At 48.7% G+C, this 27488-nt stretch overlaps 9 protein-coding genes across 9 annotated transcripts; 4 read left to right on the top strand and 5 right to left on the bottom strand.

Moving 5' to 3' along the window:
- Nucleotides 1–406: 406 nt before the first annotated feature.
- EDB82DRAFT_547161 (uncharacterized protein) lies at nt 407–4987 on the bottom strand (the record flags this gene model as incomplete). The annotated part of the gene is made up of 6 exons (XM_065609484.1): nt 407–1898; nt 2349–2431; nt 2992–3374; nt 3498–4689; nt 4744–4838; nt 4939–4987. 6 exons carry the CDS (start codon nt 4985–4987, stop codon nt 407–409), a joined length of 3294 nt encoding a protein of 1097 aa, XP_065464113.1.
- Nucleotides 4988–5156: 169 nt separating this feature from the next.
- On the top strand, nt 5157–7078 carry EDB82DRAFT_257060 (uncharacterized protein). The gene has a single exon (XM_025728223.2). It carries the CDS (start codon nt 5360–5362, stop codon nt 6992–6994), a length of 1635 nt encoding a protein of 544 aa, XP_025582611.1. The 5' UTR covers nt 5157–5359; the 3' UTR covers nt 6995–7078.
- On the bottom strand, nt 7078–8380 carry EDB82DRAFT_257057 (chromatin modification-related protein EAF7-domain-containing protein). The gene is made up of 2 exons (XM_025728220.2): nt 7879–8380; nt 7078–7826 (listed from the first exon to the last, which is right to left on the bottom strand). The coding sequence occupies exons 1-2, from the start codon at nt 8096–8098 to the stop codon at nt 7162–7164; spliced, it is 885 nt and encodes a 294-aa protein (XP_025582610.1). The 5' UTR covers nt 8099–8380; the 3' UTR covers nt 7078–7161.
- A 94-nt stretch (nt 8381–8474) lies between these two features.
- Nucleotides 8475–11706, top strand: EDB82DRAFT_257068 (Spc98 family-domain-containing protein). Its single transcript, XM_025728219.2, has 2 exons — nt 8475–8732; nt 8786–11706. Exons 1-2 carry the CDS (start codon nt 8597–8599, stop codon nt 11551–11553), a joined length of 2904 nt encoding a protein of 967 aa, XP_025582609.1. The 5' UTR covers nt 8475–8596; the 3' UTR covers nt 11554–11706.
- Nucleotides 11707–11761: 55 nt separating this feature from the next.
- Nucleotides 11762–13324, top strand: EDB82DRAFT_257024 (DASH complex subunit Ask1-domain-containing protein). The gene is made up of 4 exons (XM_025728218.2): nt 11762–11911; nt 11967–12073; nt 12122–13049; nt 13109–13324. The coding sequence occupies exons 1-4, from the start codon at nt 11824–11826 to the stop codon at nt 13231–13233; spliced, it is 1248 nt and encodes a 415-aa protein (XP_025582608.1). The 5' UTR covers nt 11762–11823; the 3' UTR covers nt 13234–13324.
- EDB82DRAFT_257052 (uncharacterized protein) lies at nt 13290–13949 on the bottom strand. The gene is made up of 2 exons (XM_025728217.2): nt 13661–13949; nt 13290–13603 (listed from the first exon to the last, which is right to left on the bottom strand). The coding sequence occupies exons 1-2, from the start codon at nt 13683–13685 to the stop codon at nt 13416–13418; spliced, it is 213 nt and encodes a 70-aa protein (XP_025582607.1). The 5' UTR covers nt 13686–13949; the 3' UTR covers nt 13290–13415.
- A 993-nt stretch (nt 13950–14942) lies between these two features.
- Nucleotides 14943–18491, top strand: EDB82DRAFT_527564 (uncharacterized protein; the record flags this gene model as incomplete). Its single annotated transcript, XM_025728216.1, has 3 exons — nt 14943–15012; nt 15072–15142; nt 15201–18491. The coding sequence occupies 3 exons, from the start codon at nt 14943–14945 to the stop codon at nt 18489–18491; spliced, it is 3432 nt and encodes a 1143-aa protein (XP_025582606.1).
- Nucleotides 18492–19174: 683 nt separating this feature from the next.
- EDB82DRAFT_527563 (Reticulon-domain-containing protein) lies at nt 19175–20583 on the bottom strand (the record flags this gene model as incomplete). The annotated part of the gene is made up of 6 exons (XM_065609174.1): nt 19175–19693; nt 19743–20044; nt 20104–20265; nt 20333–20365; nt 20397–20445; nt 20521–20583. 6 exons carry the CDS (start codon nt 20581–20583, stop codon nt 19175–19177), a joined length of 1128 nt encoding a protein of 375 aa, XP_065464112.1.
- A 2306-nt stretch (nt 20584–22889) lies between these two features.
- Nucleotides 22890–26133, bottom strand: EDB82DRAFT_478194 (rab-GTPase-TBC domain-containing protein; the record flags this gene model as incomplete). The annotated part of the gene is made up of 3 exons (XM_025728214.1): nt 22890–24867; nt 24934–25556; nt 25615–26133. The coding sequence occupies 3 exons, from the start codon at nt 26131–26133 to the stop codon at nt 22890–22892; spliced, it is 3120 nt and encodes a 1039-aa protein (XP_025582604.1).
- Between the last annotated feature and the right edge of the window lie 1355 nt (nt 26134–27488).

The raw sequence follows: 27488 nt of genomic DNA, 5'->3' as shown, positions 1-27488 counted from the left end.
TTGATGGAAATATTAGACCAACTTTAGTGAGTACATAGCCTAAGAAAGCGCGTATTCTCGTCTGGTGTTTTTCCTGTCGCGGTCTTTCCTTGGTTAACGGCCTTAATTCTTCTTGTTGGGTCGTTTTGCACGTTCACATGCCGACCTTTGCGATGGCCTTCTTCACTCCCTCGGCGATCTCCTTGAGGAGAAGAGCAGAGCTCTTGTCCGGGATCTCAGCTCCGATATCCTGACCGAACGTGAATGCGTCGTCGAAGCTAAATTCTCCGATGATAACATCTGTCTCCGGGAGGTTCTGGTTTGGCTTCGTCTCCTTGAAAGTTCCATACGTTTCCTCCTCGCCCTGGTGATACGCACCGCAAAACTCTTGCTTGATGGGCTTTCCAGAATCCAAGCGGCATTTCCACTAGCCGCCGCTTGTCTGATGGTGAGGTCTAGTCCAGTGAGGGCTGGTATCGTCCCAATTCCTGTCCCACTTGTTGGGCTTGGTCTCTTTGAGCATATGTGACTCGAGCTTCCAGATGGTAGTGAGAAGTTCCTTGTACTGCTTCTCGTCGCTGGCGCTCTTGTCGATGGAAACGATGTCAGAGTCAACGAATTCAGAAAGCCACTTGGGGACCTGAACCGCGACAGGGGTTTCGTATATGTAGTTGTGCTCAGGAGCCGTAGAGGTCTTGGGCAGCATGTAAGGGAAATTGTTATCCTTATAGATAGGTTCGTCTGATCTGTGCAACTTGGTCGGCATCTTATTATCGATTGGCTTCGAAGGGAAGCGGGACTTGAGTTGCCCAGAAAGAGCCGATTCGAAGGCCTTTTTCTTGGCGAATTTCTCTTCATCATTCAGCCAGTTGGAGGCAGGGCATGGGTTGGCAGACTGGCCCTCCAGCCACTGGTCATAGATCGAAGGCTTGAGAGGAGCTTTTGGGAAGAAGGAACCAAGACCCCCGGCTTCTCGCAAGATAGCCACTTGCTCTTCAGTGGGTGGGAGGTGAGCAGTGTCCTTATTGTAAGTAAACTCGCCAGCAATCATACCCTCAATGTTGCCATCGCAGATTGCAATCTTGCGCGTCAAGGCAGACATGTTGACCTTTTCGTCGTAGATTTTCTTCTGGGCTTTGGGGCCAAGTACGGGAAACTTGATAGGTTCGTTGGCTCTGTTGAAGCTGTACAACTTGATAGCGTCATTCTCGGCCTTCGCACGACGGGCTATGACGACCCTCTCCATAAGCTCGTCATGGTCATGTTGTTTATCGGCAAGATGAGCGGCGTACTCATTGCGGATGGTGCCCTGAAGACAAAGAGGTTGCACGAAGTTGGCTTTATTGCGTTGTTTGAATCGTTCGAGGGGACCCTCAGGATCAATTTCGTTGGCTAAGAACTTCGGAGTGAAGCTAAACTCTTCATCCACGGAAAAATCCTCATTTGCAGGGGGAGGGTAGCGGGCCCAAGTTTGTCGCATAGCATGAGGGAGGGTGTTGGGTGGGAGCATCAAGTCGTCGTCGACTTTGATGGCAGCCGGCCTGGCATAGCCATCCGGAGTAGCATACCTGACCTGCTTGTATTGTCTAGGAATAATCTTCACTGGGTGTTTGGCCCCTGACACCAGATCCCATTTGAGAATGGGCTTAGGAGGATCAATAGGAGGAGTATGTTCGTCAACTGAAGATACAGCAACCGAGTTGGAATTGCAGAGGTAGTCCTTCAGCCTCTGTCGAGTTCTAGGAGTGAAGGGCTTTCCATCACTGCCTGGAGAAGAGAATCCAGAGCTCTCAAGATTTTCTACTTGTTCGGTTTGGAAAGTGTTCAGTTGGCAGGGCTTCTCCACGAGGAGAGAAAGGGGAGGTTGCGTGCATGAAGCCGAAGAAGTAATCGAAGCCATGGCGGAGGCCGATATTGTGCTGTAGATTTCTTGATTCTCGCTTTCTGGTGAAATTCCCGCAAGAAGGGAGATTTAATGAGTAGAGATTGAGAAAAATTTGAGTGCGCGAGGAGAAAGCACGATATTGCTTTCATGCGTGCGAGTGAACTGAACCGAACGGCTGCCCAGCACTGCCAGTCACTGACACTCACTCACTCATTCACTCACTAGGCTCGCGCCAAGTAAATATCAATCTATCTTGGAGACGGTATTCAAACAATGGAAAATAGAATAAATCTTGATTACGTTATGAATACTGCCACGGACTATTATGTTTGGGGAGTCAATGGTAATATTGTTGCCCCCCTGGTAGAGTTTGGAGGAGAGTTTGTTGCCCCCCTGGTAGAGTTTGGAGGAGAGTTTATCAGGAATAAACTCGGCCACTACTAGCAATAATAATCAATAAAGGTACAGAGAATCTTAATCAGACAAGTTTGAGATTTGAATTGTATTGTAATGCAGATAAAGATAAGTCTTCCGTCTCAACTTATCAGTGTTAGAGTTCCCAAAACCCTCAGGGTATCAGAAAAGTTGGTCGCTCAAGGTATAAGAAACAAAATAGTAGGTCGGTCCATGCCATTTAGACCATGATTTTTGTTCTCCTATTTTTGTACTCCAAATCTTAGAGGTTATTGTTTCTGAAGTCCGTCAAATCATTCTTATGAGCTGACGAGTCCTCCATAGTGCAATTCTCCCCTCAGTGAATCATAAGACGAGGGACAGATCTCGATGTTTTTTGCATGTAAGGAACAAAACTTCTTTTTAAACCGTTTTCTGCCTCGGCCACGGGTCCAGAGTGCACACAAGAATTTCTGTGACAGTTGCATATTCGGAGGAAACCGGCCCATTTGATCAGACTCGTGGTTCGGGTTGTTTTGTAACGTTGAATTGTTAAACATTGTGTTATATGAGAGTTTCTAGAAGCCTTCAATGAGCGCTTGCTATACACTGGTGTATTCAAAAGATCCCTGGCCAGACGCCCCTTCGTATCTATTTTCCGTGTTATACATGTTGTCACAAAGAGCCAGACACCGCGGCATGTGGCTCCTTGGTCAAGATGCCACAGGTCCTACGGTTACATGCTCTCGGAGCCGTTTAGCCTCTGCTGCTTTGTTCTGCTTATCCTGTTTTCTCTGTCGTGCCTCTATCCTTGCAAACTGGCCACGCGCGCCGTGCTTGAGCTTTGTGATCATATCTGCAGCCTTGCCTTTGTTCAAGTCTTCAAGTTTCAAAGGCTCTGCCTTGCCGCGCATTCTGTTGATGAAGTCGACCTGTCCTTGTGTAGGTGGCAGTGACCGCCAACGCTGGTAACGGTGAATGAAGTTGTGGGGGAACATTTTGGCTGCGAAACTGTCCGCTCCGTGCACTGCATCGGTGAACGTAGTTGCAGTGAGAATCTCCTTTGGCATTGCGTATGGTGTTTTAGCAACACCGCTTGGTAGCGCTCGCACCTCCACTGCTCGGTAGACAGGTGCCGAATTGTTGGACCTTTCACTCACTCTTTCTATGCGAACGTAGGAACCATCTGGTGCGGAGAGAATAAACTTGTCTCCTTGCACTTGAACCCAGGCGTATTTACTGATGGCACGAATGTGCTTTTCGCCAGATGTATCGGCGATGAGGTCCAGGACTGAGTCATAGTCTGTGAATGTGACACTGCCAGATCCGGGTCCGGGAGTTGTATGGTACGACAAAGGCTGTCCGTTAATGTCTTGACCCGTCTCCTTGATCTTGCGCAGGCCGTTCACTGTTGCCCTCTCCACCAGAACATTTGGATCAAGGCCAAATAATGTCGGCGTAGTCACGATTCCAGTGTCCAAACTTGAGACTAGATCAATGATATGGCAGTTTTTCTTCCCTGGATGTAGTCTCATTCCTCTGCCGATCATCTGAACAAGGAGGTTGCGAGATCTTGTCGGCCTACCAAGAACGATGCAGTCAATGTTGGGAATGTCGGTTCCTTCAGTGAAGACACCACAGTTGACTAATACTGGAAACTCGCCCTTTCGAAAAGAATCCAATGTCTTAGCCCTTTGAACCTTTGGTGTTTCTCCTGTCACGTATCTTGCGTCGAAGCCATGCTGTCGAAAGCGATCTGTTAGCTCAACAACGTGAGCGACATCAACACAGAACACCAGAGTTGAGTTCCTTCCTTGAGCCTTTGCCATCCAACTGCGCACTGTAATATCATTGGTCTCGCTAGTGTTGACTGCCTTTGAGAGTTCTCCGGGAAGATAGTCACCAAAAGCGCCCTTGCTGACTTCTGATAGGTTTACTTTGGACTCGACGGTGGTAAAAATGACATCTGATAGCCACTTTTTCGTAATCATGTCTATGTAGTCTTTGTGGTAGACGATCTCATCGATGGCCGCACCAAGCTTGACTCCGTCGAAACGCGAAAACGTAGCAGATACACCGACCAGATTTGGGGACTCTGGCCGCTTCTGGTCGAGTCCAAAGTAGCGTAGGGTCTTGAGGTAACCTGGAGAGACGATGTGATGAGCTTCGTCCACCAGTAAAAGCTTGAAACGAGACGGGTCGAACTTTTTAAGACGACCTTGTGACGTTATACTTTGTACGCTGGCGACAGTGATATCTGCGGTTCCCGTTGCGTGGACATTTCCCATCTCAATCTCGATCTTTTTATCAGGATACTGGCGCTGACAATGGTTCGCTGCTTGCTCCACAAGCTCGCGACGATGAGCCAAGATCAATGTCTGCCGCGCATTCTCGTTTGATGGAATTCTCTCAATCAGTTGAGTGAAAATGACCTTTTTGGAAGGTTAATCAATTGATGGTTAACTCGAAAAGAAAAGACTACCTACTGTTTTCCCACTTCCAGTAGCGAGGGACACGCCAACTCTTTTTTGCCCATTTTCCAAAGAAGTTAAAACCGATTCGATACATTCTTCCTGATAATCTCGGAGCTGTAATTTAGGCGGTTCATGAGCAACAGTTGAAGCTGCAACTGAAGCGAATGTCTGAAATGTCTGTGGCCTAATCACGAAGGGAGATTTCACAGCTTTGAGCCCAAAAGTGTATCTCGGTACGAGTCGAAACATTGCACATGATGAGGAGTGCGACGAGAACAAGTTTTGTCTCATTGGGTTGTAGTGAAGATACTTCGTGCATCATTGTATATGCCTACAAAGTTGAACATTACGGTAAAAAATATATATATTATGTAAGCACACTACACTAACATTCAGTACTTGCTCCAGTGTCTACAGAAGAATCTCCTACAATGAATAAAATTTCACTGAAACTATAAACCATGATTTGACAGACGCTATTCACTTTTTCTGCCTAATTTCTTGAGATTTTGGTAACTGCTTCTTCACTTGTTCATCTCCACTCCCAAGCCGGAGTGCTTCTCTAATAGTCCTCTGTTACCATGTTTTCATCTTTTCATAAGTCACTAGATTTCATCAACAAAGCAGCATGGAGTCAGAAACCAACCGCGAGTTTCTCGAGGAGGATCTCAGCGAGACAGAGCAAATCAAAGACTTGGAAGTGAAAGATAGAATTCCCTTGCCGTTCATTCACGAAGATTACGCTACCAATGGCACTGATGTGTCTGGTAGTGTGTATACCGACAGCGAAGATGAATTCGATCAAGATAACGGACAGTACTCGCTCAAAAGGCCAGCTGAAGATGACTTGATACCTCGACAATTCAAGAGACAAAAGGGAGTGCTCAACACCGACTACCTGGATCTTCTCAATGGGGACATCGAAGATGCAGCACAACGTGTTTGCTTCACCCATGACGACGAGGAGACCGCCTTGTACCCAACCCAAATAGGTCTCACCTACTGGTCATTACCAGAAAAGAAGCTGTTTTTTGAAGCCATTGCCCGCCTAGGCCTAACCGACCTTAAAGGCGTTGCATCCCGTATAGGAACAAAGAGTGAGATCGAGGTAAATCATTACCTTGATGTGCTCCGAAGAGCTCGGCTTCTTAGACAGCGCGAGGTCAGACGTCCAGCAATAGAGTTCTCAGAAATACCCGCTGCTGTTGAGTTAAGTCAGCAATGCTGCCATGCACTGGACGAAGCCGCGGATGCTATCTCTGTACGCCAGGAAAGAAAAGAAGAATTACGAGAAGAGGGCAAATGGGGACAGTGCTGGGAAATCACACCCAAGATCGCACATCGACTCGACAAGGGTGAAAGCATCAATGGGAGCCAAGATCCTCAATTCAAGGGGCTGTTCAACCTCCACACCTGGTTGAGGCTTTCAGAACGTGTGTTTATGAACTCGTCTATTCCTAGTGAGAACTGGCAACATATTAACGACAGGCCTCCATCGATGTGGGCTACGACATTCGAGGATTTTCACTCATTGGCTGTTTCTATAACGAAGCGACTCATCCAAACGACTCTTTTCATTAGCATGTCAAGAATCAGAGCCAAAAGGGAACTTCATCCCCACACCCGCGATATCGTCAGAGCCCAAGACGTGCAAGCAGCCATCGCCTCGTTAGGAATGAAGTCAGATTCGCGCCAGTTTTGGAGTAAATGTGCACGACGACTACGACTGGAAGTACAAGAAGAGCCGCCCAGTAAGGACGAAGAAGGCGAAGGTGAACCTCTCAGCTACGAAGAAATCGAGGATCTTTTATCACAAACTGACGAAGATGTCAAACCAATCATCAAAACCGAGTTCGATGACGATGTCGAGCTTTCTGAGCCAGAAGCTTTAAGCTCCGATTTTGAAGATCCACCATTTCTATCCGACGAAGAAGATGCTGCCGTCAACAGAGAAGCAAACGAAGTGCTGCAGTTTTCGGCCGCCGACTTTCCAGAAACGTACCGCAAAAAAGAGGTTCTGAAGAATCGCATCACCACAGAACGCCGGCAGGAGAAATACGCCGAAGAGCGCGACCAGTACGCAAACTGGCAGGCTGAGAACGAGATGTGGGATCTGCTGCAGAAAAAGCCACCTATTGAACTGCCTAAAGTACCCGAACCAGGTCCCCTGCAGCGATCGACTATGGATGTGGAGGGTATCTTTCCTATAGGAAGGGATTGGAGGACCAAAATAAAGTATCGCAGCGAGTGGGAGCAGTTATAAAGATGGTAGCCATGGATTTATACAGAAGTATTGCCATTGATAGGGTATTAATGAAGCTCGGTAGGGGGTTGGATATGTTCAACACAAAAAATGCATATAGCTTTCATGTGAAGGGCATCCGAAACATTATAACCGTCTTCCTATCATATTCCCGCCAGTACTGCCGTTCAACGTCTCCTTTTTGGTCTCGCCTTTGCTTTCGTAGTCACGGCCTTCTGGCCCTTTTTGGCGCCACGAGTTGACTTGGAAACTTGTGTTCCGCTCTCTTCAGCACTTTCCTCCTCACCATTAGAAGATGAACCGTCACTTTCCTCCTCCTCTTCTTCCTCGGAGTCATCGTCATCTTCCTCCTCCTCTGTAGTTTCAGCCTTTTCTTGCTTTTCAGCCTTGGCTGGCGTGGCCTTCTTCTTCTGCCGCGAGGAGCCTCGCTTCGACTTGGGCGCCGGTGAAGGGGCGTCCGTACCTTCCTCAGTATCCTCAACTGACGCGCCTCGGGTCTTGGTCTCGCCTCGTTTGCGTTTTTTGGCCGGGGATGGTGGCGGTGGTGATAGATCCAGCTGTGCAGGTGATGTCGGTGCTTCGCTAGGATCGGCTTGGGCGCGCTCCATCATTGCGTCGAAGAACTGTTCTCTCGGCAGGGAAAACTCGTTGTATCTGTCGTCGGATTCGTCTTCGTCAAAGTTCTCTCGTTCATCAATGACTTCAATGTTGTAGTATGTCTTGAGCTTCTGCCATATGTAAGGAATGCGCGTGTGCTGGTATAAATCTGGGTCAAAGCCGTGATTCCGCAAGTGTTCCGAGATCGCTATCATTCGAAAGTGCCTGTGCATACCTACATAGCGTTGGTCAGTAACGATAAAATCATATAGAAGCTATTCACTGACCGGCTGGTTTCCACCGAATGACACCCTTGAATAATGAAGCCACCTGATCATCCGTCCAGAGGTCATTGTAGTTGTTGTCTGGTTCCTGTTCCCTTATCTCGCTAGAGGCGTCTTGGTCGCCTGTCTGGGGAGTATCGACATCCATCACATCATCATCTCGCGCCGGAGTTGGTGTCGCAGCGGTTTGCGTGCTAGTCCGCGCACGCTTTCTGGGTGCCATTGTGGATGCGCTGTGTCGAACGGAGGAATTCTAAAGACGTAGTTCGTAGTACTTGATCTCTTTGTAATAATTGATGGTGGTAGGGACAGTATTCCTTGTTCCTGAAGTATTGATGTTGTCGGTCCAAGCAAACAAAATTGAAATGATCCAAGGTTTGGCTGATCATACAATTCGATAGGTATAGCTCGTTGACGTGAAAGAGCCCTGCACGTCTAGGCTGGTAGGCACTAACTATAGACTGGTATGAACTCATATGGGAGGTACCCGCCTAGAAAAGAGCCTGGTTCAGTGCCAGTGTGCTAGGTTTTTTTTTTGACTTGAAACGCGACTAACTTTTTGTTCCGTTGAGCGCGTCACCGAGGGGCAGAACAATAAGCTCGCGTTAATTGACTTTTGTTTACGCGCAATGAGCCATCTCTCGCTCGATATTGAAGTCGAGACATGTCGCCTACCACGACAATATCAAATCTCGAATGCATTTGATTGAGGATAAAGAAAATGGATGAATATCAAAAAGACCCCGCTGCCGTCTTCACTATACCGGACTTCTGGAAATCGTCAAAATGGCTGCATGAGTTGAATGGCAATGCCAATACCAATACACGAGATCCATTCTTTTCCTCTGGATTCAGAGGTATGTTAGACGTAGATGTTTAGTTGGACTTGTGCTAACTTCAAAGTACTCAGATGACATAGATTCGGATCTTGTACAGCTTGGCCAGGTCTCTGTCGAAAAGAGCGGCTTCTTCAAGTTACCCACACAATTTGGGCTTCAGTCTGAGCTGGATCCAAAAACCGATGTCACCACCAGCAATGATGACCCAGTACCTACAGAAAGCGTGCACAGCATAGAGCCCGAGGAGAATATCTGGGCAAATACCGATGTGCTAGTTGAAAACTCACCAGAGCACAAGACGTGGGATGACTTCATTGCAGGCACACCAGCAGGAAGGCAGCCGCTGATGGCCAGCGAAGCCGGAGCAACCGTCTATGATGCTTTTTTGAGTTGGTCCATCGACCCTCTCGAGCTCAAAAGCTCCGAAGTCCCTGTTGTTCAAATTAAAGCCTATCTGTCCTCCTTACTTGCTCTGGCCCTTGGTCAGGAGTCAGTGTTTTTCTCCAAACAGGAGGGAGGTCGCTCCTTCAAATCAACGATCCCCAGTATGAGAGTCACAGGCTATTCCAAGGATGTGCTTCGTGGGTTGGAAAAGCAATGTCACAGATGTGGTTCAATGCTTTTTGAATTGCGCTCCTTTGTCAATTCCACCTATGCGACACGTACTTCCAAGTGTGGTGTTGCTCTAGCTGGTGCCATCGATCAGATTCTCAAAGACGTTCAGCGATATGTAGCTCTCCATGGACAAACGCCCCGGTCTCTTTTGGAGCTTCAGTCGACCGTCAAAGGGCTCCTAGCGATCCTCGCTCCCTTTCAAAGGCTTACTTCCAAGTTTCGCAAAGGTTACTCAGACGAACATGTTCTGTCTTTTGTGTTTCATGAGGCGTACTCCGTCGATTATGGCGAGGAGCAATTACGTGGCATCATGCGTGAAGTTTTGCAGCGAGTCTCCTCCCCTTGGATTGAGTTCTTGGAAGAATGGATCGGAACTAGGCAAGAGGAAGGCATCCCTTTGACGAAAGTCAACGTGGGGGCCAGCAAAGGGTTCATCAAAGTCGACACGGAGAAATACACAGACGATTTTGGACACGAATGCGAAGACATCGACTTTCGATTGGACGACAGTAAGATGCCTCACTTCATGCCCTTTGATATTGCCAAGTCCATTTTCGAGACGGGAAAGAATCTGCGGTTCATTAGGGAGTGTCACCCAGAGCATCCTTTAGCCTCGGCCCATATCATCAATGCTACTCAACCACCAAAAGTCGGATGGCTTTATGATTGGGACGCTATCGAAGATCTTGAGAAGCGGGTCACTAAATACCATGACGACCTCTTACGGGCGATTCGCGACTGCTCATCTCATCAACAAGCATTGATGTCAAAAGGGCCTAAACATACTATTCAACTCCACGATTCGATCGCACTTACGGATGAGAATCATGGGTCAGAAAGTCGGCTTCTGAGCGCTCTCACGGCGCGTATGGATGAACCCTTGCCTGATGTTGTAAGTAAAGAGGACACTTTGAGCCAAATCCTTCGTGAACGACTGATGCAATCTGTCACAAGAAAGTCGAAACCACCTACTAGTGGTTTCGACTTCACGCCCCATCCGTCGCTTCTCCCTGTGCTTTCATTCGGAGGCATTGCTTCAGCTCAATCAGAGATTGTTAACCAGGAGAGTTTACGGCTGCTGTTTAACAATCACGACTTGCGTGGCCACCTGAAGCTGCATCGCGACTTTCAACTTTTCGGTAGCGGCATGTTCATCAGCCGCTTGTCTCACGCTTTATTCGACCCCGACCTGGAAACAGCTGAACGGCAAACGGGGGTCGCACGGCAAGGAGGTGTCATGGGACTTCGTCTGGGTGGTCGAGACACTTGGCCACCAGCGAGCTCGGAGCTGCGGCTTGCTCTTATGGGAGTCCTGGCTGAAAGCTTTGATTCCGATAATGATTTCGCTACGAATAAGTTGGTCAGTATCTCTCGAGATGCATCTGAGTTGCCGGGAGACATGAGTTTTGCTGTACGAGACTTGACGCAGGAAGAGATCGACAAGTGCATGAACCCAGACTCATTGGAGGCACTTGACTTTCTGCGTCTGTCATACAAGGCACCAACTGCGTTGTCAAATATCATTACCCCGGTTATTCTGACACAGTACGATCGAATCTTCAAGCTCTTGTTAAGGATCTTGCGGATGGTTTATGTCGTCAATCAACTGTTTCGGGATGTCAATGCGAGAACTAGTCGTTGGGCTGACCCTGAGGACATTTCATTCCGATTCACACGCGAGGCACATCACTTCGTTTCTGGCATCACTTCCTTTTTCATGGACGCGGGAGTCGCTATCCCGTGGCAAGCATTCGAGGCTAAACTCGACAAAATCGAAGCCGACCTGAAAAACCCCTTGAATATCAATAGCAGTCCTGACAAGGTCGAAAGCCCCGATAGACTGCGCGAGTTTCATTCAAGAGTATTGGACCGCATCATGCTTTCTCTGTTCCTTCGAAAACGTCAACAGCCCGTGCTGAATCTGCTTGAGGAGATCTTCTCTACAGTCTTGGAGTACGCAAAATTCTCCCGGATGAAAGCTATAGAGAAGAACCAAGCCCCGGACTCGGGAGAGACGCAAGAGATGTATCGTCTATATAAAAAGTTCAAAACAAAGGTACAGATTTTTATCACTGTTTGCCGAGCTTTGACAGAAAAAAGTCGATCCACGAGCAACAAGGTATCAGATGATCTGGGATTAAAGCAGGAGGGCATTGGTGAAGACCATATGGTTGCACAGCTGTTGATGAAGTTGGACATGAGCGACTATTACACTAAGCACTAGAATTTCAAGTATAGGGCCAGGTATTTCGATAAAGAGATAAAGATAATTCATACAAAGAGATAATTTATACAAGATGTTCCTTGTGCTGTCATTAAGACCCAGGCCGCCAGGATGCTGACGGTTTGCCTACAGTTGTATGCACCCCACCAAGCCATGGCACAAGGGGACGTGCCCCTCCAACCCCACGCGTCCCCCCATTGGATTCATATGCTCTTCCATTTGGCGATTGTAAACAATCATCATATAGCAACACATTCAACTGGCGTCAAAATGTCCCGACAAAGCGTGGCGGCGCGTAACTTGTCTTTGACAGAAGAACTTGAGAGACTCGAGCAGTCAATCACTCTCACTCTTCAAGGTATACATGCTTGCCTGTTTTTCTTTTCTCCAAGCTTCGCTGACAAGTATTTCAGAAATCGATCATAACTTCAGCAAGTCACATCGCATCGTAACAACAAGCATTCTACCTCTTGTAGAGAAGTATGGTGACCATTCCCGTGCTGTCTGGGAAGCTTCCAAAGTAATCTTGGTTTTTCTCATTGGGAAACATTAAGCTGATACAATACAGTTCTGGAAGCAATTCTTTGAGGCTTCGGCCAACGTATCCCTCTCCGGCTACGAGGAGCTTGCCAACGATGACGAAAGCGAAAGTGTCGAAGAGAGCACAGCTATGAGAGAAGATATATCTGAATATTACACAAATCAGAACAACGACGATGTCACTACTGCTACGGGTGTCGAGCAATCTACTTTTCAAGCAGAGGATTCCATGCTTGATGACGCAGAACTCTCAGGCAGTACACCTCGACCTGGAAAAACCAAGACTCGATTCTCCGATATGGAATCGCCCTACGAAGTTATGAAACGCGAAATGGAGGACGAAGACGACGGCCACGATAACACCACGGTCCTGGATGGCAACGAGGATTCAACGATTCTATTCGCCCAACACACCGCCAGACTCCCTGACATGTCGATGACGCCGCAGGGCCAGCGCGACCACACAATGACCGGCGAGCAATCCGTTCAGCCTCAGAAAGATCCTTTACTACATCGCGTTCTTGAAAAGAACTACCGTATCCAGGCAACACCTCACAAGCCCGCCTTGCGAACCTCGCCGCTCAAGAGCGCTCAACCAAAGAGCGCCAAGAAGAATGTACCAACCTGGAACGATTCACCAGGCTCTTCGCCCGAGATGGCAGTACCAACTCTTCGTAGTGAGGCGTTTATGTCACCTTACAAAAGCAACGCCCGACAACGCCTTGCGGCTGCAACACAGGGTCCTCGTACACCGGGTGTTAGTGTGCAAACACCAGCAACAGCACGCAAGACGCGAGATGTTTTTGCTGCTAAGGATAGTGCCAAGGGCAAAGACAGATATGAGCTCAGTTGGGATAGTGACGAGGATGATGAGGATATTGATTTGTACGCTGGCATGAGCCCGCCCAAGACGATCCAATTTGCCCTCCCTCCCTCGAAGCTCTTGCAAACACCAGGTCAGTTCTGCCATGATCTTGATGGGAAAATGTTCCTATGTACTAACGTTTGCCTATAGCCCGCGAAGCAAGCCAAAGAATTGTTGGCGATATTCTTATAGACGCTGGGGCTGACCCAAACTCGTCTGAATACAGCCCTTCAATGGTAAAGATGAACGAAGATATCCTGGACGATAGCTTCTAGTGCACTCAGCTCTGAGTAAGAAGAGCGAATACCGCTGTTTATTTAACGAGTGTAACTGCTAGCCCCATACATAGCCAAAAGATACCCTTCATTTCCTATTCAATTCAAGTCCATGCCCAAACTCCTTTATTTTAGTCGGCTGTCTGGATCAGTATCGTCCAGAAGTCTTCAGCGTAGCCCGTCTACAAACTGAATCGGATTTGTGACTTGAGGGCCTGCTCCTGGAGCTTTTTGACGTCGATTTCTGTCCCGCCCGTTTGCTTCTTTTCTTGCTTCTTGACAAGTGGTGTAGAAGAGGAAACGGTAGCTATAGAGGCAGTTTCAGGGTCCACAGTCTTGGAGCTGCTGTACTTGGTAGCATCTACCTGGACTACAATAGCTATTAGTAAGGTATTCAAATGCTGAAAAACTTGAAAATCATGCTTACAATTGGAGCTGGTGTTGTCGGGCATATTGATAGGGCTGAATGGGTCTTGAGTGTTGCGAGTGGCTGTGTCTTGGACAAGGTTATAATTAAGATATTAAGCTTAACCCTTGTTTTGTTTTGTTGGTTTGGCTTGTTGGTTTAGAATTGTCAGTTGCGTTTGCCTGCCTGATAATGAAGTCCACAAGGCGTCGTTCTCAGACGTTTTATACATACAGCTTGACGGGTCTTCATCTCTTACAGGAATCATTACCAGCTTCCCTGACGCAAACATGAACCACCAACGAGCGTCTTGCGTATGCCTCAATCATGGTGTGACTCATGACGAAAGCCACTATACCCTTCACTAGGGCTGACGAATAGACAGATTGATCGTCTCAAGTCTTGGACGAGTAGGCGGAATAGCCTACGTATTAGGGCTGACGAGGAGGCAGAATAGAGGTGTGCCGGGATAACACAAACATGCATAACAGTATGCCGGATGCTACCCTTCTCTCCGTTGGGACGCGTTAACATGCGGCACCTAGAGCCGTTTTGAGTAATACGGGGAGTTGTAATGCAGTCTGTATTGGTCAGCCCTAGGTACAGTCTATGGAAGAATAACGTTCTATTGTCTTATGCTGGCATAAGTAATTGGTTGCTCAGACTTTATTATAGAAGTCTATTTAGATGTGAGTTATACACAAGGATTCTGGAATTAATCATGTTGGCGTAGAATGTCACAATCACGTACACTAAAGGCCGAATAAGATTGCACCTGGATTTTATTTCACAACACTCTTGCTGTACTCCTCCAGTTTCCCATGCCATCTGTTGATAATCAGGTAGATCTGCGCATTATGATTACGCTTCATGAGACATCATTTAGCCGCGTAACGATGTTGTTTCCTATAGTCAAGTTAGAGACTAGTGGTACAAGATACATTCAAACTTGTAGGTTGAGTCATACAGGAGAGCAGTCAGGTACCAAAGCATGCGTCACTGTCGAATATGTAGCCACGCGTTTTTGCTGCACGTCAAGACAACCGAAAAAGATCTATGCTCAAAGAGGCAGTTAATTAGACATCTTGGAGCTGAGCATCATGACAAGCCAGCCACATGTGGCGTGCTGTGGCAGTAAGTCCCACCTGCTTTTCACTTTCTTGTGGATCTTATCGATAAGAATCCACTAGTAGCGCGAATGCTTATCGGACAAATTTTCTAAATTTTTGGAAGTCGAGGCGAGACAGGCCGTGCTAGTTTAGTTGACTGTTCTTAGAAGTTGGCGAAGACGCAGCACGCAAACATGGAGGACCAAGTGCACAAGCCGCATCGCAAGTCCAAGGACAAGAAGGAAAAGAAACAGCATACGGGAGGTGGGTTATTGTTGTCTATCCGTCTCACTTGCGACAGGCGCATGCTAATGATCCAACAGAGCGCAATCCAAAAGCCTTTTCCTTTGCCAACCCAGGCAAGCTTCAGAGACAAGCAGCAAGATCGCAAGATGTAGGGTTACCCTCTACCCACTACCACGTCACCCTGTAGTTCTAATCATCGTCAACAGATCAAAGAGAAGCGCCTTCATGTCCCGCTCGTCGACCGATTGCCCGATGAGGCCCCGCCTCGCCTCGTCACCATCGTTGGCCCCCCCGGTGTAGGAAAGACGACGTTAATGAAGTCTCTCATTCGGCGATATGCGAAGGAAACGATATCAGACCCTCAGGGTCCCGTCACGGTCGTTACGTCCAAGAAGCAGCGTCTAACGTTCGTCGAGTGCCCCAATGAGCTTGAGGCCATGGTCGATATCGCAAAGGTTGCCGACATTGTTCTCCTGATGATTGACGGAAACTATGGATTTGAGATGGAGACCATGGAGTTTCTCAACACTCTCGCCGCTACCGGTATGCCCGGCAACGTCTTTGGTATTCTGACCCATCTCGATCTCTTCCGCAAGCCGCAGGCACTCAAGGACGCTAAAAAGAGGCTCAAGAGACGACTTTGGACCGAGTTGTACCAGGGTGCTCATCTTTTCTACCTTTCTGGCGTCATGAACGGCCGATATCCTGACCGCGAGATCCACAACCTATCGCGTTTCCTCTCCGTTATGAAGAACCCTCGCCCTCTCGTGTGGCGCAACTCCCACCCTTACTCTATCATCGATAGCTTCCGAGACATCACACATCCTACCAAGATCGAAGAAGACCCCAACTGCGACCGGTCAATTGTGCTATCTGGTTATCTACGAGGTACAAATTTTGCTTCACAAGACCAACGAGTTCATATTCCTGGTCTAGGAGATTTTACGGTGTCCAATATGGAGGTGATGCCAGATCCTTGCCCAACGCCAAACATGGAAACGGCAATGGCCAAGATCACAGGAAAGACTGGACGAAGGCGACTTGATGAGAAGGAGAAAAAGCTCCATGCGCCTATGTCAGATCGCAGCGGCCTGAAGATCGATGGTGACGCTATCTGGATTACTAGCGACAAGGGTTTCAGCTTCGATAGAGAAGAGGACGAGGCTGACAGAGGTGAGGGAGAAGAGATGATCGTTGGTCTTCAGGCTGAGCGAAAGCTTCTTGGCCAAATGGAAGGTGGTGTACAACTTTTCAAGGGCGGCGAGAAGGTTGAAACAGTCCCTGAAGAGGAGGATACAGGAAGAAAAACGCAGCGAAAGGCTAGGTTCGCACATCAAGAAGAAGGCGACGAGCAAAATTATGAGGATGATGAGGATCTCGCCAGTGGCGAAGACGATGTCGACTCAGATGCTGAAGTCGAATTTAATGAGGGCAAACTGGGCAAGATGTTCCGCAAGGATGCTGACAAGGACCTTGGCGATGACGATCTTGCTTTTGCTGACAGTGATTCCGATCTTGGTTCGTTGTCTGGGGAGGAAGAGGTGGAGGACGATGAGGAATATGATTCCAATGAAGAAGCAGCAGCATTGAGATGGAAGGACAACTTGAACGGCACTGCAATGAAGCTTCACGGCAAGAGACGATCATACCACACAAGCGACCTGGCCAGGTTCATGTACGACGAATCGCTGAGTCCCGAAGATGCGTTGAAGCGATGGAAGGGTGATGATGATGAGTCTGATGAGGAGAATATCGAAGATGATGAGGAGGACGACGATTTCTTCAAAAAGTCCAAGCAAGAGCAGGAAGACACTGTGGAGGATAGATCGATACCCGCCTACGACTACGAGGATCTGGCTGCAAAGTGGGCATCGGAGAAGAATGTCGAAGCTTTACGGCGAAAGTTCACATCAACAGCTCTTGCTGCAGGCGACGACGAGGACGGTGATGAGGAAGGTAGTAATTTCGAGGGCTTAGATGATGACGATGAGGGCGACGGGGAATTTGAGGATCTTGAAGCCGAAGGCCAGGAACAGCCAACGGAACCCGCCCAACCAACGCCCGAAGACATCGAGGCTGAGCGAGAGAAGAACGCCAAGCGAAAGGAAGAGCTTAAGATGAGATTCGAAGAGGAAGATCGTGAAGGTTTCCTGAACGACAAGGCCAACGCCCGACGAGACGGTGGTGATGTCCAGGAGTTTGGCGAGGATCAATGGTATGAGGCGCAAAAGGCCATGATCCAGAAGCAGCTCGACATCAACAAGGAGGAGTTTGAGAACCTTGACGAGCGTCAGCGATCCGTTGTCGAAGGCTGCCGCGCCGGCAAATACGCAAAAATCGTCCTTGAGGGCATTCCCGCCGAGTTCGTCAAGCTCTTCGACGCTCGCCGTCCTATTGTTGTTGGTGGTCTCTCTGCTACTGAAGACCGCTTTGGCTATCTCCAGGTTCGCATCAAGCGTCACCGATGGCACAAACGTATCCTCAAGACAAACGATCCTCTCATCTTCTCTCTTGGCTGGCGTCGTTTCCAGACCATGCCCATTTACAGTACTACCGATTCGCGGACACGTAACCGCATGCTCAAGTACACACCTGAGCACATGCACTGCTTCGCTACCATCTATGGTCCGTTGATTGCGCCAAACACAGGTTTCGTCTGCTTCAATTCCATGTCGGGTTCAATGCCTGGTTTCCGTATTGCTGCTACTGGCACAATCCTGAGCGTCGACGAATCCACCGAGATCGTCAAGAAACTCAAGCTCACTGGTACACCTGCCAAGATCTACAAGAACACCGCCTTCATCAAGGACATGTTTAACACATCTCTCGAGATCGCCAAGTTCGAAGGCGCTTCTATCAAGACGGTTTCTGGTATTCGCGGTCAAATCAAGCGCGCTCTATCCAAACCGGAGGGTCAGTTCCGTGCCACGTTCGAAGACAAGATCCTTCTCAGTGACATCGTCTTCCTGCGAGCATGGTACCCCATCAAGCCTCACCGCTTTTATAACCCTGTCACCAATCTGATCGGCTGGCAACCCATGCGTCTTACAGGCGAAGTCCGTCGCGATCAGAACGTTCCCACTCCCCAGCCCAAGAACAGCCAGTACCGTCAAATCGAGCGTCAGACTCGTCACTTCAACCCTCTTCGAGTTCCTCGCGCCCTTGCTGCTGAGCTTCCTTTCAAGTCTCAGATCGTTGAGACCAAGAAGCAGAAGAAGGAGACATATATGAAGAAGCGCGCTGTCGTCATGGCTCCTGGCTCTGAGGAGAAGAAGGCGCGTGCTCTTATGCAGCAACTACTCACTATTCGCAACGACGCCGCTGCTAAGCGTCGCGCTGCAAAGGACAAGAACCGTGCTGCTTTCCAGAAGAAGCTGGCTGAGAACGAGGAGAAGAAGGAGGCTCGCGAAAAGCGTGAGTCCAAGGACTTTTGGCGCAAGAATGGTCGCAAGCGTGCTGCTGCCGAGGATGGAGGTGGTGGCAAGCGCAGGAAATAAAGAAAAGGGAAACCCGTTCATCTTGGTGACCTGTATGCAACATGGAGGAAGGGTGTTTAGAAAAGTGATAGATGTATACCTTGTTGGGTTGGCGTTTCAAGAATTAAAAAAATTCAATCATTACAAGGCATTAAGTACAAATAATTGTTTGGCATAGCACAATGCTACTTGAAAATCTTCAACTTCAATTTATCTTCCTGATTAGTAACCTAGTGACTTCACATTTTTCATAACCGAATCATAACGATAAAAGTAAAGTTGAGATAGTGCATTGGCTCAAAGGTAGAATGCCAGGGGCACCTCCTTTCAGCAAGCTGCACAGTAACGATCCTAAACACCTATCCTCGAGACACAAACGTACAAAAACAAGCCGCAGATGCTGGAATCCCTCCACCGACGCATTAAGCAAGGGTCTACTTTCAGACCCTCTTCAAGAGACGAGTATCCGTCCAGTCCATCCATATTTTAACCATCGTTCATCAACGTCAATTAGAGTCGTTTGTATTGCGTGTTGAGCAATGCTCCCAAAAACCGATTCGCGCCCTGGTCCAATCTGAAAATCCTTTGCTCCCGATTTAAGGAAAGACGTGCGCCCCAAAATGCCGTAAAACATATTTATTGTTCAGGCAATCTATGCCCCTTTTCAGCTCAAGTACATGTGGCAACTGCACTGCTTCCATCACTTAAGAAGCAAGCATGGGCTCCTTGGCGGGAACAACATCTTCGTGGGGAAGCTCAGGAGCTGCAGTGTCAATAGCAGTGGGCTCGTTAATCTCCTCTCTCAAAGCGGCGGGAGTAGGAATTTGGGGAGGGTTGGCAGACGTAATGGGCTCATCAGTAGGAGGGGAGGGGAACTGAGGCTGCTTGGCAGGGAGAGCAGAGTTGGAGTTCTGAGGCATGTCGATCTTCTGGCGAGAAGGAGTCTTGCCTTGGAGGAGTCCCTGGACCTTGTCGCTGTAGTCGCCGACGTATTGCTTGCTGATGTTGGAAACCTGCTCCATCTGTTTAGAAGCAACACTCTGGATCTGGGCAGTCTGGCTGTTAATGAGCTCGGAAGCGTGGTGAAGTTGCTCGTCGATGAGCTCCTGGTTAGAAGTGTAGATCAAAGGCACAACAAAAGCAACAGTAGTGCCAAGGAGGGAAAGACCCCAGACGGGAACGAGCTTGACAAGGTAGTAGGAGATAAATGCAGCAACGAAAGCCTACTAACTATTAGTGACATGAAGTAGTTTTGCTGCATTTGGAACTTACAGCAGCGGAAGCAGCAACGTTCTCAGCAAAGATGATTCGCTGAGCCTCAATGACGAAAAAGTTGATGAGCTCGTGAACGTCGCCAATAACGGCGTCCAAGGTCTCACGAGGAACTGTGTAGTATCGTCGAGGGCGAACCTGAGTAGCCAGACCATTGTTAAGAATAACCTTGCCAAGAACCTCAGCGAGAATGGTCACGCCAAGGACCATCCAGGATGTCTTAAGACCCCATCGGAGAACATCTAAGTATCGTGCAGCGAAGATGGCAGAAACAATGGTGGCATAAGCGATAGCAGATGCGCCTATTGCGTCATTGACGTTAGCAAAAGCCAATTTCACATAGAATAAAAGGTCGACATACGAGGGTTGTTCCATGACAGGAGCTCCGAAAAGAAGGAGTGATAGTGAGTAAGAGGCTGGCCAGTGGCAGCCGGAGTCGCAGGAGTGCGTCGAGAAGCAGCAAGGTTAGAGAGCTCGGTGGAAGCTTTCTGAGTGTGGCCATAGACATTTTGAGCAACGGGGCCTAGAGGAGAGAAATCCAATGTCAGTAACAGGCCAGATAACGGGAAGAGTTTGGTAGTTTTCCATACCGTTGGCAACCGATTGGTACGCAGCGGCGGCGTCTAGAATCCAAGTCAGTGATATAGTTCTAACCGAAATCACAGCGAGCGGCGTAGCGATGAGCCAAAAGCGCAAGAGAGCACTGCATGATGTGGTTAGCATATCAGTCCGGATTGTGCGGCCAAACGGCCAGCGATTTCGGAAGGCCAAAACTTACCTCACTGGTCTTGGTGGTCTCAAGAAGAGAGTTGCCGTTGGCGGCAAGGGAAGAATCGGCCATTTCGAAGATCTGGCGTAAAGATTTCGTACGTAAAGAAGTGGTGCGCTTGCGAAAGTACCGTCGATGAGTTGCAAAGTTGAAGAACGGATGTGACTCGGGAGAAGGTGTCCTGTAAGGAAGCGAAAAGCGACGTGAGTAAAGGTGGCCAGATAAATTTTTGGGAAGCTGTTTGATGGCAGGCAAGAAAAAAGGCGACAAGGGAACAGCTATTTCTCTCTATCTCACTCCGGTCCCCGTCTCTGGGCCTATGGATACAGCTCAAGTAACTGTACCGTCCTCCTTGCCTGTCACTGTCTGACCAGCCGAAGAACTAAGGTAGGCCTAAGGGGCGGTCCAGTCGAGGGAGCGAGGTGAGTGGTCGTGTGAGAGAAATGGGCATGTCAAGCGAAACAAGTAGCCCCGTCGCAGGCAGAGAGGGACGAGGTCCAGGATAGGCACGGATAGCATGTGAAACGTACCTGAAGAGTGCTATGCTACCTTGTGGGCGAGGTGATATAAGATTAGTAGATGAGAGTGGTATCTCGTCGGAAATGAGAAGATAAAAAAGGCTGAAGAGGGTTTTTGTTAGAAGGTGAAGGTGATGAAGAGAGGGGGGGAGCAGTGAATTAAGTTCAAAGCAGAGGGAGTGAAAAGGAAAGGGAAATGACGTTTGTACAAGAAGGAGGCTTCTCTTTTTGGAGGGGCCAAACAACTGGACGGGACACAGTGACGACAGTGACGCCTGCCACCAAATCAGGAAAAATCTAGACTGACTTACAGTTACAATCCTGACTTCTCCAGCACCTAAATTGGTGCCCCACGTATTGACTATTCGTGCACTGTATTCTGAGCTACTAACCTACCTAGGTACCGAGATTTGATTTGATCTGATTTACTACCTAGTAATAGGTAATAAGCAATTCTTTTCATTTTGTGTGGACCACTACCTACCCAACGACACTCATTGATTGTGCATATATGCTTAGGCTCTTTATTTTCTGAGAGCAGCCAAAACAAAAGCTGCACAATGGAGCTTGGATTCAGTTCATCCATGATGCCCGCCAGTGGAGCTCTCTAGCTCTAGGTCAGGATGACGCAGTGCTACGCAACATCTAGACCTATGAAATACCTCAGCTACACTCTCCACATGGTGGTAGCTGCAGGTACCGCCAAGGTCACCTAAGGCATCTATGTGGTAAAATAAAAAAAGACGTCCCAGTCCAAACCAAGCCCGAGAGCCCCCTCTCAAAAAGAAAGGGTTAATCCCGTCATCAGGGCACTACGAAGACGACATTTCATACGTGCAGCATTGGAAGCCGGAGCTTAGAACCAAGATTATGTGGCAGACGACAGTTTACTGTTTCAAGCACAGCCTATTCTTACCCCGTTAATGGCATGGTCCGCAAAGCTGCATGAAGCCCAATGGGTACTGTAACTAAATGATGCTTGCTTTGACGTGATGATCTGGTCACTTCCAATGCATGTGAAAGTCGCACTAAAAAGGGGGGTTCTTTATCTAGACCAGAAACAACGACCTGACATCCAATGCTGACATGGATGGTCTTCTAACGCTCTAACCTGAAGAGCATAGGCCCTATCTGCTTATCGTAAACCATCAACATATCGTATCAATGATCAAGAATGCCTACCTACCTAGTAACAATCTGTCCACAATAGGGAGGGACAAGCAATACCATGCATTGTACTTTTTACCAATACAGCGTCTTGCAGCATCGATGATTTTCTAGTATGTACATGCTCGGAGTCTAACTCATTGCCTCAACAGCCTATCAAGTTCCCAAACCAAGCACAGCTGATCTGCATCGTCATCTGTACGTACCGGCCTAATTCCCGATTCGATCTCAGCTTCGATCAAACACCAGCAGCAGCCAAGCCTCGAAAATGAAATGAAGGAACAAAGAAGTAAGAATGTAAAATGTATTTTTCCATTACATAGACTTAGATATCTATCGATCCGCGGTTGTGCGGCATTCTCAAAAATCTCCATAGAAGCTGCCGAATTAACAGCACCACCAACTCCCCTGCTAAGTAGACAAACGCCCTAACATATGACGACAATGACAATGCTCGTGGTGACATGTATGAAAACAAGGAAGAAACAACCATGAGGGGCACATCTAGCCCGACACAAAACAGTAAAGTCCCAGTTTCTCTCGCCGTGGCGTCCCAATAAATACGCTCCGCAAGGACGCATGCTTCCCAAATATGTACAAAGAATCAACGACTTCCACATCATGTCGTTTTGTGTAACCTTTTCACGGATATGGCCCACTGGCCGTTCAAAATCACCCCAATATTAAACGCCTTTACCTTCGCCAGCCCCAGAAACTTCCTCCTGATCCCGGGGGCCCAGCATTTGCTGATGCGGGCTTCATTGCAACATCGTTCGCAGCGGGAGCCCCGTGACCAGTGAGTAACCCAAAGACTCCCCCAGGACCGGATTGCGATGCCGACGAACTATGGCCTGATACCGATCGACTCAAACCATGTGATTTACGTATCGACTCCAGCTTCTGCCGAGCTTCCTCAGCTTCTTGTTTGGCTACCGCCTCTGCCGTTTTGGCCTGCACTAACTCAGCAAGTAACGCTTCATGCTCACTCTGAGACGGCGCGGGTCCTGTTGTGGTCACCGTTGGCACGCTTGTTTCGGGACCTCGGGGCAAAGATGACAGTCGCTTATTGAACTTGCTTGTAGCTTCTGGTTCCTGCTCATGATGATGGTGATACTGGTGTTGATGTCGAAAGGGATGAGGCTGCGGGGGTGTGGTCTTGCTGCGATTGAGCTTAAACTCTCGAAGGCCGCCCCCAGTCTTGCTGCTTCTGTCCACCTCGACTTCCTTAGTTGTCTCGTGCGCTGAGCTGGCTGATGATACTCTAGACTTCAAACCGTGTATCTGCTTTTCGAGTCTTTGCTTGTCTTGGTGAAGCGATCTAACATGTGTGTGACTCTCCCGTAATTGTTCCTTCACGCCCGACATCTCGTGGTTGAGATCCAAGATCTGGCGTTTATACTCTTGTGATTGCGAAAGGGCAGCAGCGAGCTGATTCTTGGCGTGGTTTAACTCGTCCTGCAGTTGCGATTTTGAAACAAGCATCGATGATTGACGTTTGTCTTCATCGACCTGGAACCTCTCTTCGACGTTTTTGAGTAAGCTCTCCAGATCTTCGGTAGATTTGGGCACTTCTTTTGGAGATTCGTCCTCGCTCGCGTCAACGGTTGCTTTATGGCTCGGTGTTGTGGATTCGTCTTCCTCGTCATCTGGGCCATCCTCCTTGTCAGGCAATACGGTGACCTGCAGGCTATTCGATCGAGACAACGTCAAGTCTGCCTTTTGTCTTAATCCGTTCAAGAGAGACTGGACCGCTTTCTGATCCTCTTGCCTGTCTTCACGTTCTCGCTGCAACTGATTCGACAATAATGAGTGGTTGCGCTGTAGCTCACTCAGAGCAGTCAAGAGGTCTTCAATCTGACTGTGTAGGTTTCTTTCGTCCGTGTTCTTGTGAATGGCTATTGTCTTGTTACCGACTGGCGTGGAATCGCGTCTGTCTTCGGTGTTGGAGGAGTCTCTAGACATTGTGGTAGCATCTGTCGAAGTTGAACTTGTTACGCTTGCTGAGCTGGCCTCCATTGAATTTAATGTTGATGCGAGGCTCTGCTTTGATGCAGTGCGTCGCAGTATACTTGAGGGTCGTGCGGGTGCGCTAGTACCAGGGCTAAGGTTTGAGGACTTATTGTTGTTTGATGAAGCCCATATGCGACCCAGGAAACGACTAGCTGCGGTAGTGATCTCGGACCCTCTTACAGGGTTGGTAGCAGCTGCTTTGGAGTCGCGATAGCTTTGCTCGAGCTGCTGCATGTTTTCGGCGGTGACAGCACCTGACAGCCCAACAAAGTCTTGTACGAACTCATCTGCGTTGTAATGGTAGCAGTCCCAAAGGCCACGAGATAAAAGAAGCTGCATCACATCTTCCATCTCGGTGCAAGCCAATAGGCGTGCCTCATTCTTCCTCATTAGGGATAGTGCGACTCTCATTAATGTCTCTGAAGCGCCCTCGGCGAATATCACATCGTATATGCGAAACAACATCGGCAAGGGACAAGTTACCGCGAAAAAACTGAGAAACCATTGAGAGACATAGGCAGGGTCGACTTGGAGCTCATCAAGATGATTCGATAAACCCGGGAGGCTTTGGCGTAGCAACTCCTTAAATTGGAAAATGCGTACGTGGAGACCCGAGAGATCAGGGAGGAAGCACGCCCTTAGGTCGTACTGCTCCATGAGGCTGAGATTGTTTGTTAGCTGTTGCCACTGCCACCAAGATTAGGGAGGGAAATTGAAAGAGGCTTACCGAACCAAAACACAGAATGCCTGTTTGTCGGGCATATGCATCAGCAGTGGGCCGACCAGAAAGGCCAGCCCCTGACAATAGCCAATCTTGGTGTCGTAGAGACTGAAGCACTTGAGAACGCGACCAAGCATGCGTTGTCCGTCACCTTCTGGATCGCGGAACATGTCCACCCCTGGGAAACTTCTACCTAAGTCTTTGCCAATTATAACTTCGTAAGGACTGGTCTCGCCGAGGAAGCGATCAAACTGGTCTTCCAACATGGCATCCCGAGCCCCAGACATACTTTGCCAGACCACGCCACGCAGCGGCGGCGGGATACCTTTACGAATCTTATTTGAGAGAAGAGTTGGGAGCCGTGCAGCGGTCTGTTGGTAATCTTTGACGAGGGCAGCGTAGAATTCAAGGTCTGTCATGGGAGGTGGAGGTAACATTGAGTATCGTAAAGCAGGGGGCGTTGGTCCTTGAACCATTTGACGAAGCTGTGCCATCGAGGGTGGACGAGGCCTGCTGACTGCGCTACGTTCAGCAGTGGCGCGGTCAACGCCTTGGACTTTGACGCTTTTCGGGTTCGTAGCCAGTTTTGCGTTCTCCTGTTCAAGTCGGGCCAATAACAGCGCCGTGGACTACGCATGTTAGTTGGTTTTTTTAATTGATGGGAAATGTGCACATGTCTAGACTCACATTGTCTGTTTCTTCGTCCTTGGTTTGTTCATCTTCTTTCCGCTCGAGCTTCTCCCAATTCACCTCATCTTGGTCGTCTGATGAGTTATCATCATCGGCTAGTTCGTCTTGTAACGTCCGTGTTGTGAGGACCGGTGGTGGCATGTTTGCTATTGATATGCGCAGGGCTCCCGTGTCGACGGCCTCTTCCTTAATCAGAGTTTTTGACTCGTCGTCCAGACTCTCGTCCTTGTCGTCCTCTAACAGACTATGTTTGGGTGATAGAGGAGAAACGGGAATCTCGACAAGGTCATCGGTCGGGTCTTTGGTCGGTGTTGTCTGATCTGTGTCGGCGACCGAGTTGGCTATGGGAGAATCGAGGACTATGGGATCTGGCTCAGAGAGACGGACGGTTACCAAAGAATCGTGGGCCATCTTGGGGGTCTCGGGAGCTGGGTCTCGTGCTATCATGGAGTCTCGTTCGGTAGACGCGGTTAAAGGGAGAGGCTCATGAAGACTCTCTCCAACTTGGGCGCCCATACCGGCCCGTGGAGTCGGCGGGGAGCTATGGGTGAGTCTCTGAGACTGAAACTAGAGACACAATCCAGCGCCAGTGGGCTGACAGGAATTGGTTGTGACAGCGACAGATAAGACTGGGGGGTCTCCTGTCCTGTCGCGTGTTGAGTCGAGTTTGTGTATATCAAAAACACAGCAGACCAGTAGCAGGTTCGGGAAACAAGTTTAGAGGTCGAAGAAGGGACCAGCCTGTCGAGAAAGACGTCTCAAGTGCACATCGAGGGGTGGTCCCAGAGGCTGAAACGGAGCTCCTGGGGGCGATTGTTGATTTTCGGATTTGGAATCCAGGTCAAACTTTAAGAACAAGCTAAATGTTTAGGTGAGATGGGTCAAGAGATAGAGTGTTGATGGAGCAGTCTAACGGATGAAGCATGCGCAAAACAAGACAAAACAAAAGACAAAGAGTCTCAATAATCGAGCGAGGTTGGTGGTGGAGATTTCAAGGTTAAGTTGGGATCTGAACTGAATGGGATGGACATTGTTCTTCACCTACAATTCTCCCCGTGGTAGGAAGTTGAAGTCAGCCAGGGGTAGCCCATCCCAATCCATAATATGGACCCTTGCAGGTGCAGCGCGCCGTAGTTGGTTCCATTAGTCTTTTAGGTAAGGTACCTGCTGTAGGTTCCTTGTTCAGGCTGCTCTGAGAGGTCGGCTGCAAGCCCAGGTGCCCTCCATGAACTGAACCGAAGACGGGTGCATTGACCTGACATACAGGGTACAACCATTCACGATGCTTAAATCTATATCCACTTCATTTCACCCATTGGCCAATGTTGTTTTTGACGATCCGCTCCAGGGCTGGTCAAGCGCCTCTATTGGCCTCTCACTGGGTGCTGGACGTGACAGTGATCCGGGGGGTTTAAGAGTGATAGACGGTGACCGCCATGTTGTGGATGGAAAGCATGAATGAGTTCCGTTCTTCCTAATCTCAGCTAACACAGACGGACGCGACTGCAACGCAACATGCGAGTAAAAAATATTCTTTAAAGATGCGCCTGACTTACAATTGTCTCTGCCCATCTAAAACAGCAAGCCACTCACTTATTGCACACTTGTTTTGGTGAATACTTATGTACATATACTATATATTTTGTTGTCAAGGTGATGAAACTCATGCAACAGCTTCATACCCAGCGTGAAGGAAATGGGCTGTTTGTCGACTCCAATAACATCCATCCGGTCCATATCTTTACTTGGCCAAAACACGGACCTCTGCAGCTGATACTATCAACGTCAGTGCCTGCCCGGTCAATGAATGAATCATACCTACGGAGTACCTACCTACGGACATGCACGAACTGGACCGAACTGCTTTGAGA

Source organism: Fusarium venenatum, assembly GCF_020744135.1.
Source record: "Fusarium venenatum strain MPI-CAGE-CH-0201 chromosome Unknown EDB82scaffold_3, whole genome shotgun sequence".
In the NCBI taxonomy this organism is placed as follows: Eukaryota; Fungi; Ascomycota; class Sordariomycetes; order Hypocreales; family Nectriaceae; genus Fusarium; species Fusarium venenatum.
This window is presented reverse-complemented; position numbering and strand designations above follow the sequence as displayed.